We start from the raw sequence: 15042 nt of genomic DNA on the forward strand, positions 1-15042 counted from the left end.
CTATAAATATAATATGATATCACATGAAATAAGTAATGAAAAATGCTTGCTTCTTAAATTTGTGAAATGTTACTATTTCAGTAAATATAATTACAGTGGAAATGTTTTCAAATGAATTATTTTCATTTGCAAATATATTTCAACTACGATATAATCTTGTAGCCCAATTTTTTATTTCTTTTAACTTTATTTTTCAATCGAGATAACGCAAAAAAAATATATAAAATTAAATACGTAAACAGTTTCACCAGATGTTTCGAACAAAATTTGACATTATTTCGAACGTATTCTATTACGAATTTTAATGAATATTATTAATATTTACGTACTGTTGAGAGAAATTTAAAAGACGCCGATGAATTTGAAATATTAAGTAGCTACATTGCGGCAATCTCGTTACAAGTTTTCACGGACCGCAATATATTTCGTGCAAAATATCTAGATGACGGGCGAAATTATTCGTGTCGCAACTGTGGCACGTGATATAAGATTACGTTGGATGGTATTTCGCTTGAACCAACGCATTATATTCTTTGCACCCTCGATTTATGCTATTACCTAATATACTTTACATACAAGCCTTAGGTAAAGTATATTAGATTTTAAACTTTTCTCTTTTTTTCCGATACGTTTAAGGAATCAAAATAAATCTTATATATACTTTGCGCGATCTTTTTATTATAAATAAAATTTAGCATAGCTCATCAATTACCGAAAATTTTTAACATATTCTTTGGTGTTCAAATATCACTGAAAAGTATTTTACATCCCGCATGATTTTTGGCGGAAAAATTGAAAATTTTAAAGGATAACGCGATAGAATAAATTCACAAAAAAAAACGTGGAGCAAACATGCCCGCATCGTAACGCGGATCGACGAAATAAAATCGCGTATCGGCGCAAACGAAACTGTGGGATATGTCGATTAATTCGTAGTTTACATGTGACGATACATATTTCAACACCCCCGTCACGGTAGCGTGGCGTATACATACCTCTTTAGGTTTCGTTTTTTTATCTTGAAATGCGGCGCGATGCAAATTTCGTCTAAAATATGCAAGAGCTAGGTCAAATTCTAACGAGCGTCTACCACCGAGTTAAAACATGCACTTTATCACTATTTGAAGCAAAGATTCGGAAAAAAAATAGGAAGCGACGAAGGAGTCGTTCTACACTTGACGATTTTTTTACTCCCATGATGATTATATTCAAGATAACCTTGTTCTTATTTATACATCCATTACGCGACAAAATAGGGTATCAGAAAATGTCAAGTAACATGGAACGTGTAATCAACATTTTACAAGAAAAAAATTGTAATATCTCTCCTTCTATTTCCAATCGCGATAACGAGATGTCTGAAAGTTGAAAAGTATTAAGCAAAGTAAATAAAAATATTAGAGAAGCGAATAAAACAGAGCTTCAGTGCAGCCATCGGAAGTATATATTCAAAAATATTACTTTAGAGTTGCGTGTTTGTTATTCCAGGCAGGTTTTAGTAACGAAGGAAATTAATAGTGTGCACGCACGAACGAAGTGATATTGACGCAGCCTTTATCAGTACTTTAACATGTTAACGGCGGACTCGATCTACCAGGTCGAAGCTTCGAATTTTCGGACTCGTTCCATACAATCAAAGGCCCTTGCTTTTAGACAGCGTGCTTCATATTTCTGTTTAATTTTTTTTAAATTACACTTAAAAATATGCAGAATAAAAAATGAATTTCAGACATCAGAGTAAAACTTTTACTTCTGCATAAAACATTTTTTACTCATTTGATTCCGTGGCTCTTTTTACTCATAATGAAATAGGTAGCTGCAACATATTTTTCTTCGCATGAGAATGAAGATACGAGAAAGCAAAGAATACTTTGGAAACAAAAGTAATTTAATTTGATTTAATGTAAATATATGTTTTGTAACAGATAGCCGGATTTCAAAGAAATTAGCAAAAATTTAAGAATTTACGTTTCTGCAATTAAAAAAGAAACTACAATTTTTTGAAAAAACATTCATTGCATTTTAAATCGAAACTTTATTATAATCTCATTCTAATTCCTTTATGATGGACTTTTGTTGGGACAATCTTCTATGTCAGCTTGCAACTACCAGTGGAAGTGCATTACATTACATCTCTCTCGCTCCTAATTAATTAATTTTTCGTTGTTGTCCTGTTATTCCCGTTTCTGCTGATAAATGCAATCTCACGATCATACAGCGTTCTTTGTAAAGCATCCACTGCAAATAAAATTTGCGAGCGTTTATTCTTAAGAAAAAGATGAAAAACTCGACCATGTAATATCACAGACGTACATTGTCTCCACAGCTTTTATTGACGCTTTCACCCTCGTCTTTATTACGTGCTTGGATCAGATCGTTTATCCGTCGTCGTTAATTTACAGAGTCTGGGCTCGGTCGCGATTAATGAGAAAATAAAACTTGTCACATCCTATGCTGCAAGAAAGCCGGATTTGACGTAAACTCCAAAAGCGAGTTTCAGTGAAAGCAACTCACTTAATTCATCTAAGGCGCAATTATACGCACGTGCCGTATGCGTAATGCAATTGTATCTGATAGTTCCAGAAGAGATGACGCCTTTAAACAATGACATTCATTGTGAAATCCAGAAGAGCGAAATATTCTTTTAGCGTTACCTAAAATTAACTTATTATTAAATAATTATTACATTTATTAAATTAAAATGAGGGAAAATTCTCCAGTAAAATTGAAGGCAGAACTAATTATTTCTCGAGCAATTGTGCTCGTCGTTCCTATATTATCATGCACGTATTCAACATTTTATAATAATAGCATTTAGTCACAATAATTAATGAGAACTATTTATAACCGCAGTTAACATCCTTTAACCTTTAGCTATCCAGGAAATTCAATTAGAATCAAATATACAGAATGTATCACAGATTTTCTGTATATTTCTTTTTATTCATAGATTGTATGATCAATTAGGAATCGATCTTTGCCTAGTAAAAATGTCAAGGTAAATATTATGCTCCACTTATAAGTCGTATGAACAATCAAAATTTAGAGAAGCTCTGTAAGGAACCCAGAACATACGTATTTTGCGTATTACGCAAATTTTATGTAAATAAATACGTATTATAAAAATAAAATTTTCTTTAGCTCATATTTGTGACTTAAAATATTATCAGATTATTTTTTAGAACAGATACGAAACGTGTGCAAACAGTAATAAATATCGTTTCCAATTGAATCATAGAGATGGAAATTAGTGAAAGATGATATTAATTTAGGAGCAGCACAGCGCAAACTTTCAAACAATATAAACCAAATTTTCCCGATTAAGTCCGAACCATATGGCGGTATGATATTGACATCGAATCATTTATAGAGTTTTCCGATACGAAGGATGTGGAAACCTGTCGTATATGGTGCGTATTAGGTGCGATTAAGCTGAGTTTACACAGCGTATTCTCGATCCAACATAAATCATTGGAAATAAAAGAAAAATAAATCTTACTCAGTGTTTCGACAAAAGTAATTCTTCATGCTGAGAAATGAGATTCTCATGGAAAATTACTCAGCTCGACGAAGCAAAAATCTTGAAAATTCTTATGATCAGATGATTTATAATTGAAATGTACGTATAACATAGATATGTTAATATTTTGAAAATTAATTTTAATGACAGATATTTCTATTAATATAGGGTCGATTTTCCCTAAAAGGGCAATAACTTATGAATTACAAACAATCAAAGATGAAGGGCTTTGAGTGAACTTGAGCTTGTCGATAGTTCACTTCCGATTCATTCACTTGGGACGATTTACCCGAGAGGATCACCAAGAGCAAATCGCGTAAATTCAGCCTTAGCAGTGAACGCAGTCTTGTCGTTGGGAATTGATGACCGGAGAGCGCGACCTCGGCAGAATTTATCGAAACCAATGAAATTCCCGAGAGTTCTCCCGCTGGCGATTACCACCGATGGAAATAATAATTACATCTCTTGTAATTATTGCACTCGGGATTCTTCTGCAGTTTGCACATAGTATTGTAGATAAAAAATTAGACGCTCATTCACGTTTTTTTTTTTTTTTTTCTTTAACACTATATTCCCTCAAACTAATAAAAATGCACAGGTCCATCCGTACTTCGAGAATAGCTCTTGTACCAGGAGAAAACTTCGTGCAGGTTTATGACCGTATAAAGTTTCAGGTTCCGAAAATTGGAATTTTAGAAAGGACAATGTTTCCAGAGAAAGAATTTTTATACGCTTCATAAAATTGCAACGGGGAAATTGTATTTTCAATGTCGTACATTTATATGTCAATTTCCCAATTAATCCATGTGGATTTGCGTTTAAATAAATTGCGGAAGTAAAGCGTGGCAGGTCTTAATCACAATACATGCGGTCGCGAATAAAATGCCGATTATTTACGCTCGTGTGTGCCAAATTGGAATTTCTCTTTAATCCGCGAGTATGCCGCGCCCTTTGCGTCAATACGAATAATTGATTTGCAATTTGCGCAGGCAGTCCAAGGCGGATTAGAGCCCGAATAAATCCTTAATAAACGCACATGCGGGGAGTGATGTTTTCGAGAAACGCCCAAGATTGATCGACGCGTGATTGATACGATGAATTTACGACCGCCAACACACCATAAACATCTCGAGAACATCGATTCTATTGTTGTTCTTTAATCTTCTGTTCTGAATCTTAGATTAGACAGACGTGTCCTATGCGATCCTACATATTTCATGATACATTCTTATTTATTATTAATAATAAGAGAATGGCAGCAGGAAGTCATCAGCCATAACCATTAATTAATTATTCGTACGTATAATATCGAAAGATTATGTAAACATTATGAAAACAAGTAAAACACTATATGAATTATTAACAATCGACATGAGCCTTGCTTATAATAGCTATGACGATAATTTTAGCGTTGAGTGACCAGAATTAGAACATCATAGTCGTCCACATACATCCGATATATAAAATACTTCTTTAAGTGATAAATGCCCTTCGCATTACAAACTTCGCGTCTATAGATTTATAACAAGAGATACGATTACTCGGATATCAATAACTGTGACATTACAAAAGAGATTGCTTCTTATCCTTATTATCATCATTTTATCGACACATTGCGTATTGAGAGAAATTTATCAGCTTCATTGTTAACGCGCATTCGCCGATGAAAGCGTCCTTTATAGTTAACAAATGGGTAAAGGATGATCACGAGAATTTTCGATGGCTGGCGTACAATGAGTCTGGAAATTTTTTCAATAGCATCAGCCACGGCCGATTAATATATTTCTCGATTAAAGATTCATTAGACTGTGTTACATGATGAACGAGCGAAGAACATCAGGATTAATGTAATAATTCAATAAGAAAGATGTAAGATTCCCATGAATACGCAGTAAGAGAATGCATTTGGGCCCAAATTTTATTGCGACTGTTACTAGGATGTGCTATCGCCAATATACGCAATGTTACATCTGTTTTCTTATACCATAATTAGAACATTCCATTAATTTGAAACGCGTGTAATTTTTTTTGTTTCGTCCGATACCTTCGCTTTCGTCGCATCAATCTTATGAAATATGAAACAAATATTCATCTCACGTTTACAAGCGGCCAAAGAAAATGAAACAATACTATATATCCGAAATAGCTTTTTTTCTTTTGCTCCATGGCTGAACGGTAAAGATTTTAATACCTATCCGCTCCGCAGGGATAATCCTAGGAGAACGACATAAGAATATGAAAAAAGCAATAGTTATAGTATTTCAATGATAAAAACATAAAATGTGTCTGAAAATGTATAATTGAAAAGATTTAACGAATAAAATCACGGAGAGATACGCAGACAAATAAAATTAAATAATTGTACGATTAAATATATTACAAACAAAATGTGATTTAAAAAAGAAGTCTTGCTAAAATGTTGGTATTCTTTTATATATTGCATAATCTTAAATATAAAATCTTAAATTAAACGAGATAACGAGCAAACATAATTTAAAAATTAATTTTCGATTACTATCTTTAAAACCAGATCTAATTGCTGATTTTTCATTGTCATACTGTCATGCAAGTAATCTTATTTATCTTTTCATGAAGGAAGCTAATATTTTTGCAAACGTCTTAAGAAATATTTGCTCGTTGCAATTTAACTTCATTGTTGAGGAAATATCCTCAGCAAAAAGAGCCGCATGCATTGATAAGAAAAAAGCCTACAATGGCATCAACAAAAGGATGAAGCGAAGGACGAAGATAAGAGAGTCTCAACGTAAAAGTTGGGGCTCTCACCTTATTTAACAACCTTTCTTTAATGGGAACGCGAAAACACACGAGAGCAATTTTGAAATGGACGCAGAGTCGCGCGACGAAGAGACCAGGTCGATCTGGAAAATTACATTTGCTAGTAGCGCATAAATTACGGACAATTTGTCCACAGCCCCTTTTTCTGCTCTCTTGGTCGTTGCCTTGAAATGTGTAACCACTAAATTACGCGAACACTGGACGAATCTCGAAGATAAAAGAAACATAATTAAGAGCATTGCAATAAAATTAAAAGCTACTATAAAGTAGAAAGTTACCGAGGTGAAAAACTTCGGTGTTATGCAGGGAAAAGATAACGAAAAATGTAATAAGCTGTAGATCGATAAATATTATCATATTATGGAACACGGTACAACGTAATGAGTTCTAATTGCTACTCTGATCAGTAGATGTCAAAACATAGCAAAAAGTGAAATATTAAAGGGTTGTATTCTTAAAAAAAAAATACAGCATAGCACATCCTAGTAATTAGTAAAAAAAAATCAAATATAATTTATTTCTTATCAATTTATATAGCAGTCATGAATATTTTTTTGTAGTTTAAATATGTTTGTTATACGAGTTGTTTAATTCATTATTATTGAAATTTATGTTATGCTAGTTGCTTAATTCAGTATTATTGAAAATGTTCCAAATGGACTGGAGTTAATTTAGTAACGTAGGTTGGTGTGGTAACTCTATTACATTTTATGTATTTGTACGTATTCGATAATTGTCTCTAATTAAATCATCGATAGCTGCCGTTCGATTGGCTAATTTAAAAGCGCACTTACGAATATGTACGCATTAACATGCATACTTAATATTACCTGTACGAGAAAAAGGCTAATTTAATATAGTTATACATTCGAATTAATAAAATATTTAATAATAACATTTTTTTCATAAATTAAATTATTACTAATAGATACGATCGAATTATTTGTTTCAAAAGTACTTGTTGGAATAGTAAATTAGACAAATACAGCCATAGATTCTCGACATTCCGCTACAGATTTTTGCTAACAAAAAATTAATTTTCTCTTTAATAAAGTCAGTACATTGCAGTAATTTTATTTGAAAGCGTTTCCTTATTTTTTAATCTCGCACAAATTTTTTTCCCGATTTAATGATACGCGATACTTTTTCAAACTTACGAGATACAAGTAAAAGTTATCAAATCTTTAATACGCTGGAAAGAGATGTAAAAAATGCCACGACAACTTTTAGTCGTTCGAGTTAACTTAAGTTTCTTATAACGATCGTCCTTGGGAGGATCGTCGAGGAGTATTTGCAAAAATGATTTACCTTCGTGTAACTCCGACGCAAATATTGTATATTCTACAGGCACTCTCTTCATATATACAATGAAAAATTTCACATTTAAATAATTAATCGATCATGATTTTAATTATACTCAAATTAATAAAAACCTCGTATTAATAAGTAAAAATAAAAACTAACCACGGATCAAATTAATGAATGGAATCCGTTTCGGTTTACGAATTTAACGAATCAACATTTTAATCTCACGATACTCGAATATTAAAAATTAAAATACGCAACAGAATATCAATGCTGAAAGTATTATTTTTAATTAATTTCGACATGCGCAAAACACACAAAGTAAATGCGCTTATTAAACACGCCTCACGATAAAAGCACTCTCAGGGATGATTCTCCGCGCATTGATTACATCTATCGTAAAATTCACAATGAAAATATTTATCGTTTCCAATATTATCGGAAGATACTATTATATCGCATCTTAACTTGACGAATACACATCATAAACTCGACCAAATTACCGCTCAAAATGTAAACGTATAGCACTATATTCTCTGCGGTGTCCATATCACCAATCTATAAAAAGACGACAGCATTATGAATGAGTATGATTGATTGATTGCTTTCTAAGTATCGTCGTACACGCTGTGACGATACAAGGTTGAATATCATACTTTGAGAAATTCACGGTTTTAATTATTCGTTAAGATGGATATTACGTATTGGCATTAACGTATTACACCTACGTATTAAAATTTTAGTAGGCCGGAGTAAATTACGTCATGCTTCTTCGATTTACATACGTTAGATTTGCAAAGATTTAACTTTGACATTTGGACATGATGCGTTAGAATTCGTAATCTAAATTGGCGACTAACTATGAATTAACACGTATAATTCGTATTGACTTATTAATCTCAAGCATCGTGTAACACGACATATTACAAATTGCGATATGACACGCGATAAGCTTCGCTCTAACTTCTCATGAGCGTTTAGCATGACACATATCATTTACTTTACTTTACGTTACTTTATTGCTTGTGAAATAAAAAGAAAATGTTATACTATGAGTTGTACAATATTGCGAATTTTTATAACACTCTTTTCTCTGTGATGCTGTTGGTCATCAAATTTCTAAAAGTTTTATATTAAACATCATATTGTGTTTCGTGATCTAAATATTATATTTAGATAACTGCTCCTCCTCAATCATGATTTTAATGTAAGATTTATATTTTAATAAACTTTAATCTTAAAAATTTATTATTATTATTATATTAAATTATATTTTTAAAAAGAGGCGCTTGTCTAAAAGAAAATCGACTCTAAATTAATAATAGATGCAAATTTTGAAATAATTTATATTGTACAAAAATGAAAAATTTTCTATTACGCATCAATAATTACAATAATAAAATACATTACATAAACTAGATAAGATTTGAAAAATGTATTATACAATAAAATGCTGCAGTAGTATGGATCGGTGATACTGGTAGACGTGGAATCATTAAAATAAACTGAATTTAAAAAACCGTGGGTGTGTATATATATATATATATATATATAAAACGAATTATTCGAAGAATACTACAATGTTTATTCGAAAAAATATATCCAATCCAATATTCTTACATAGAATATAATATATAATGAGTATACAAAAAGTATTCGTATACTATATTTTAAAAGTATTCGAACATAAAACTTTATAAAACTTTATTTTTAAAAAGTAAATATTAGTTAACAATTGATTAACAAAAATAAAATGAATTGTATAGTTCTCAAAATTATTTTGCCTAAAAAAATGTATAATAATTAAAATATATTACTTTAAAAATAAATAGAAAAATCGTATTATTTGAATGCACAAAAAGTCGTAAAATCAAGAAATTTAGATTTTAAAATCAGGAATACGTGAAGCTCTTTTATATCAGGACAAAATGTATTCATGTAAAATTGTTGATTAATTTCTACAAATACAGCTTTTTTAATAAAAATGTTCTCTGTACGAATATTTTTTGTACTCGATACATATCGGATTCCACAAAATATCCGATATAATATAAAATTTATACAGAATATAAAATTTTCACGATAATTATACTTGCATTATATTAAAAGAGAAAATGGAAAGTTTTATATTGAAAATATAGTTCGTATGATTGGGTCATACCTGTGGATTACTTTTGTGAGAGTCTCCAGTGTCATGACAGGGAAGCAACATCCTCGATCGCCAGGACGAGTTCTCCTCGCCATCACTCACAATGAATTTGGCATTACACAGAGAAAACACAATCGGCACACTGACCAATCGCGCACGCGACTATCGAACGATCGACATAATGTGTCAAGGACGTCCGGAAACGTCCGGCGCTGCCTTGAAGGTCACGAAAAGATTTTTTTAGAACGTCCGACGATAGGATGAGTTAGATCCCTGTCTCCCTGACGACGCGTGCCACGCGTTGGCCAATTTCCAAATTGTTCGCTTGATGTCGGGGGCCGATATCGAATATGTTGTTTGCCGGGCTCCGCCACAAGTGGTTGTGTCCTGTCACCGGGAAACACCTGATCCTGCGCTCCGCGAGCGAAGACGATAAGATGAGTTCGCGGTATATATACGGGAGAAAACGCCTTTGTTCACACACGAAAATCCTAATAGTTGGTAAATCCAAATCTGCAGATCGAAAGAAAGGTCACCACCCACGATCAACGTGTTTTCATCGCTCTAATGGATAAACTCGACGGTGTCATCCTTCCGCAGGAAGAACTGTGCACCCTCCTGACAGCATGACTCGCCACCGAGCCCGTGGTTCATTTGATCGCCTCAGGATCGATCCTTCGATGCAAGTAAACAGACAATGAAGGAAGTGAGACAGACAAGAGGATTTATTACGTCCAACTTCAATTAAAACACGAGGGATTAAGCGTATCGTTCGATCGCAGAAAATCCTTTTCTCAAGAGCGATCCTTCCTCGCTCGAATTCGATCGTCGATCCTCAGGATGGCGAAATAAACACTTGTTCCTGAATTCAACGAATATTTTCGATGTCTTCGTCTCAATCTAAGACGTATCCTAGTGCGATTATTCTTGCGTATTTCTATAAAGACAGGAACACCTCGCGCACGAAGCGGAGCCGCGACAAATGTACACACGCTCGTCCTTAGCCGAGGGGTGTCTTACAACAAGGGCTAGTTTTCTGTTTTTCAGCCTATCGACTGCCATGCACTCCGTGTTATTCCGCAGGAACTAAACCGGCCACGATGACGCCTGCGTCCTCGAGCGTCGCGACGATGGTTATCCGCGACCCCCGTGTCCGATCGCGCATGACGTAGCAATAAGGGCGCGAATTTAGTGCAATGTTCGAGATGGAGAACGCTTGATAACGAATATGCGGGCTTGCTGGCTATCTAAAGTAATGAAAATAATTACTACAATTATCTGAATCTCTAATTTGAATGAATATTAGTTTCAGTCAGTACGGAAATGAGAAAACCTTCTCGATTGCTATACTTATGTAGAAATGAAATTAAATAAAATCTAAATTGGAAAAACATCCATTAATAATAAAAGAAACGTGGAAATTATAAATGTATGTGTATATGATGTAATAATACACGATATACGTAATTATAATTACAGAAAGAACATAAAGAGGATAAAAATTAATCATAGAAAATAAATTTTTTAAATGGAAACTATGTGACTATTCTCGTGTTTAAGTTTTTCGTTAAAAAACAGTTGAAAATAATTTTTTATAATAAAAACATTATACGAGATATAATACCGTTGAGAAATATCATTGATTTGTACTACTGCAACATGATGTAATCCGATCATAAAAATCTCACAAAAGAGAGATTTTATTTTATATCTCTTTATCATCAAATTATTTAAGAAATTTTTAATAATTAAAAAAAATTTTTTTGTTATTCTTATCGTATATCTTTTGATTGATTTGATTTGATAACATTTGAATTTTTGTATAAATATAATATTAATTAATACTTGTAAATAACATTCAATAGTAGTTATTTTTAAAATGTATTAAAAAAGTAACGGAGATTTACTTACAATTCAAGTTTTTTAATTTAAATTTCTATTAAATGAGACGGATCAATAGTGTTGCGTTAAGGCTACTTGTTCATTACGTCGTTCATTACGACGCAAAATTCAATATGTGAAACGTATTATATAATTTTGAAAAAAAAGAAACAAGAACTTTTTAATCAAATCTAATAGAATAGTGAATATCTGATAAATGGGAAGCAAAATTTATTCTAGAAACAATTTTTTGATGGAACATTGTGAGATATAATACGGTTGAGAAATGTCATTGATTCGTACTACTGCAGCATGACGTAATCTGATCTGATAAAAATCTATACATATAAACACATCCGAGTATAAAAATTTATACATATAAACAAATAAAAATATAAATGTGCTACATGCTTCGAGTTTCTATGTTAATATTATTATCATGTAGTTTAGTTACCATCAAGTGATTACCAAATTGATTATCATTTCAAGATTAGTGCATGCACAGAATATCTTAAGTATATAAAAATTCACAAAAAATCGCTTTCGTAAAAAGTTTTGTTGCTGTCAAAAAAGTCAGATGATGGATGGAATTTTTGGCATACGCTGAAATTCACTGTAACGCCGCGATTTAAAATAATAATACGCGATTCCCCTTTGTACATAATAATTATTATATCGATCAGCGAAATTCCTTTTTATCACTCACCAGTCTGGGTGCTGCTGTCAAATAAAGTGCTAGATGTTTCAACTGTCATCGATGCGAAAGTACCATCCGTGATTTGAGCCGAGCTGTTTCTTCGTCCGCGAGATCTCTGAACCTACAAAATGTACAATAAGTACAAATTTCTTACAGTGATCTTTACAGATTAATATATATATTAATTAAAAAGATTTAATAATTTTTTGATAAAAAAAACAAAGAACTTTTTTGGATTATGTTACCTCCTTAATATATTCTCTTTTAAATATAAAATTATAAAAAATATACATATATATATATATATATATATATATTTAAAAAATATTATTTTATAAAAATTTGTTAAACTTTCAAGTATTTCAAGATTGATATTACTTTATAAAATTTATTTTTTAAATAAAAAAAGGCTACTAGAAATTATTAAATATATCCATTAATACTTTTCTTGGAAATTTTCAATAAAAATTTCGACAAAGTTTTCTTCGTTAAAAAAAATTTGAGTGATTATTCTTTTAATACATTTATTCTAATTGTAAGGTGGAGTTTATTGTGAATTGTCGAAACAAACCGTATCGTCGCTCTGAGAGCTCTGTCGTCTAAAATTACGGCATCGTATCATTTCTTCGGTGGTACTCTGCCGTCGAAAACCGCGTGCTATCAGGATCTCCTCCGTGGTAGATTGCCGTCGAATTATCGGCGCATGGTGAATATTACCGGGTGCGCGAGCGCAAGGACTGGGCTCTCTGGACGAACACGAAGAACTGTCCGGCGAACTGTAATGCAAAATTCGATGTGAAACACGGATTGCCTAGCTTTAAATTCAAAATCTGGAGACACGGTAGTATCTCGACGTTAAGACATGACGTGAGACACTGCCGTGTTATAATAACACGACATCGAGCACATCTATGAACTTTTATGACATTACTATTCGGATTTTTATATCCATTCTAATTAATTTAAATGAACTTTATCTGACAATTATAAAGTAAATGAAAAATATCTCTCTTAATTACAAATTAATCCCGTTATAATTTTTCTTATTTATAAAAAAAAACAAATTGAAATAATATAAATATCTAAAAATCTCATATATGATGTATTGTAAATTTATAAAAATATTTTATAAACGATATTAATTAATTATGTATAACAATATTTTAATATACAAAATCTTACGCGTACACAATGTTAAAATAAAATATTTCAAAATGAATAAGTTGATAATAGAATAAGAGTATATCGAACGAAGCATTGTTTATATTATATACGTTAAAAAAATCAATAGAATACAGATACCGTGGTGGCCGACCAGCAATTGAGGTGGACTGTCTTCTTAATCGACTCTTTCTTTGTCTGATAGGGCTGATATCTCTCTTATCGACGTTTCTATCAGGACTTAGATGACTTTTTGAATCACGACGTCGTAGGTAAGAAGCAGAATCCGGACTTAAGGAGTCCCTCCGTGCTTTTCGACCTTCAAACATACATCAACAAGATTAATCTATCCTGTCATTTATTCAATTATAGAAAAAATATCCTTTTTTAATACTTTTCTTCCAATCACACATTATTTATATATAAAAGAAATTTTTGCAAGACATTAATTAAAAAATGATTTAAATGTTAACATATCAATTGCTAAAATTTAAAAGCCTTAATTAAAATTTTAAAAACTTAAAAGTCGAAAAATTGGTATCTACCTCCATCTTCAGGATCTGGTGATAAAGTTGGTTGACTACCACGTCGTCCTGTGGGTGGCATTGATTCATCAATTGCTGCATGCTGGCGTATTAGCCTCGACAGTTTACTCGGCGAAACTTCTTTACCCTTGAAATTACACTGTCAAAAGAATCGATGACCATTATAAAATCAATGATACCCTCAAACGAAATTAAAGATCTCTAATTATAAAATCATTTCATTAAATAATTAAAGAGAGAGAAGCAGTTGGAAGATCTTTTTGAAATATTAATAAAAAACAGTATTACAGTTTCATAGTATATAAGCTGCTTAATTGCTATTCTTTGTCACAAAAAAGGGACTTATCGATAACCGCTACCTGCGTGGTCGAGTCTCTTCGAGTGGAAAGTAACGGATGCGTAGGTGTGTTATTGACGTTCGGAGAACCGACCGGGCTGGAGCTACCGGAAGTCGAAGTCCCAGGAAGCGGAAGACTGCTTCCGATTGTCGGTGAAATCGCCGGTGGTGTTACCGAGGACATAACGATGGTCGGTGGATTCACGGATGTGTCTAAGCTGGCACCAATTTTGTTTTCAATCACGGGCTTTGTGTCTACAGTTAAGGTCGACATAGTCTGGCATAAGGTGGACATCACTGGCGAAGTATTGAGCGACATTGTCTTCAAATCGGTAGTCGTTGTAATGACAACCGGCCCTTTCCCATTAACTATCAAGGACGCCGTCATCACCATTTTTGTATCAATCATGGTGGAACCTGTTGATTGGGTTTTGCCTTCGATGCTACTCGATCTCTCACTTTTGTCCGTGGAGTTCCTCTGAGCCTCCAGATGTTCTCTGTGATAGAAGAAAATTAATAAGCCAGGTATATTATATTTTATTAATGCAAATACGAATAAATTATTTGTTATTTTAGATTAAACAATGTCTTATTATGTAGCAATATACAATATACTATTCAGGAAGAATGGTTTTGAAGCATTTAAAAACG

The 15042-nt window shown here is 32.5% G+C and overlaps 1 protein-coding gene and 1 long non-coding RNA gene across 4 annotated transcripts in view; both read right to left on the minus strand.

The window, feature by feature from the left end:
- Positions 1-15042, minus strand: part of rsh (Rap GTPase activating protein radish) — a 135243-nt gene that overhangs the window by 15098 nt on the left and 105103 nt on the right. For all 3 annotated transcript variants that reach the window (XM_011065438.2, XM_087402994.1, XM_087402993.1), the window contains exons 5-9: positions 14414-14888; positions 14055-14193; positions 13651-13828; positions 12920-13124; positions 12358-12469 (exon numbers count right to left, since the gene is read on the minus strand). In XM_011065438.2, the coding sequence (XP_011063740.1) occupies positions 12358-12469; positions 12920-13124; positions 13651-13828; positions 14055-14193; positions 14414-14888 (1109 nt within the window). The remainder of the gene's footprint in view (positions 1-12357; positions 12470-12919; positions 13125-13650; positions 13829-14054; positions 14194-14413; positions 14889-15042) is intronic.
- LOC147910552 (uncharacterized) lies at positions 198-9864 on the minus strand. The gene is made up of 2 exons (XR_015544136.1): positions 9783-9864; positions 198-2595 (listed from the first exon to the last, which is right to left on the minus strand). It is a non-coding gene; the product is annotated as an uncharacterized LOC147910552 (long non-coding RNA).

Source organism: Acromyrmex echinatior, chromosome 2, assembly GCF_024713525.1.
Source record: "Acromyrmex echinatior isolate Ae372 chromosome 2, ASM2471352v2, whole genome shotgun sequence".
Lineage (NCBI taxonomy): Eukaryota > Metazoa > Arthropoda > Insecta > Hymenoptera > Formicidae > Acromyrmex > Acromyrmex echinatior.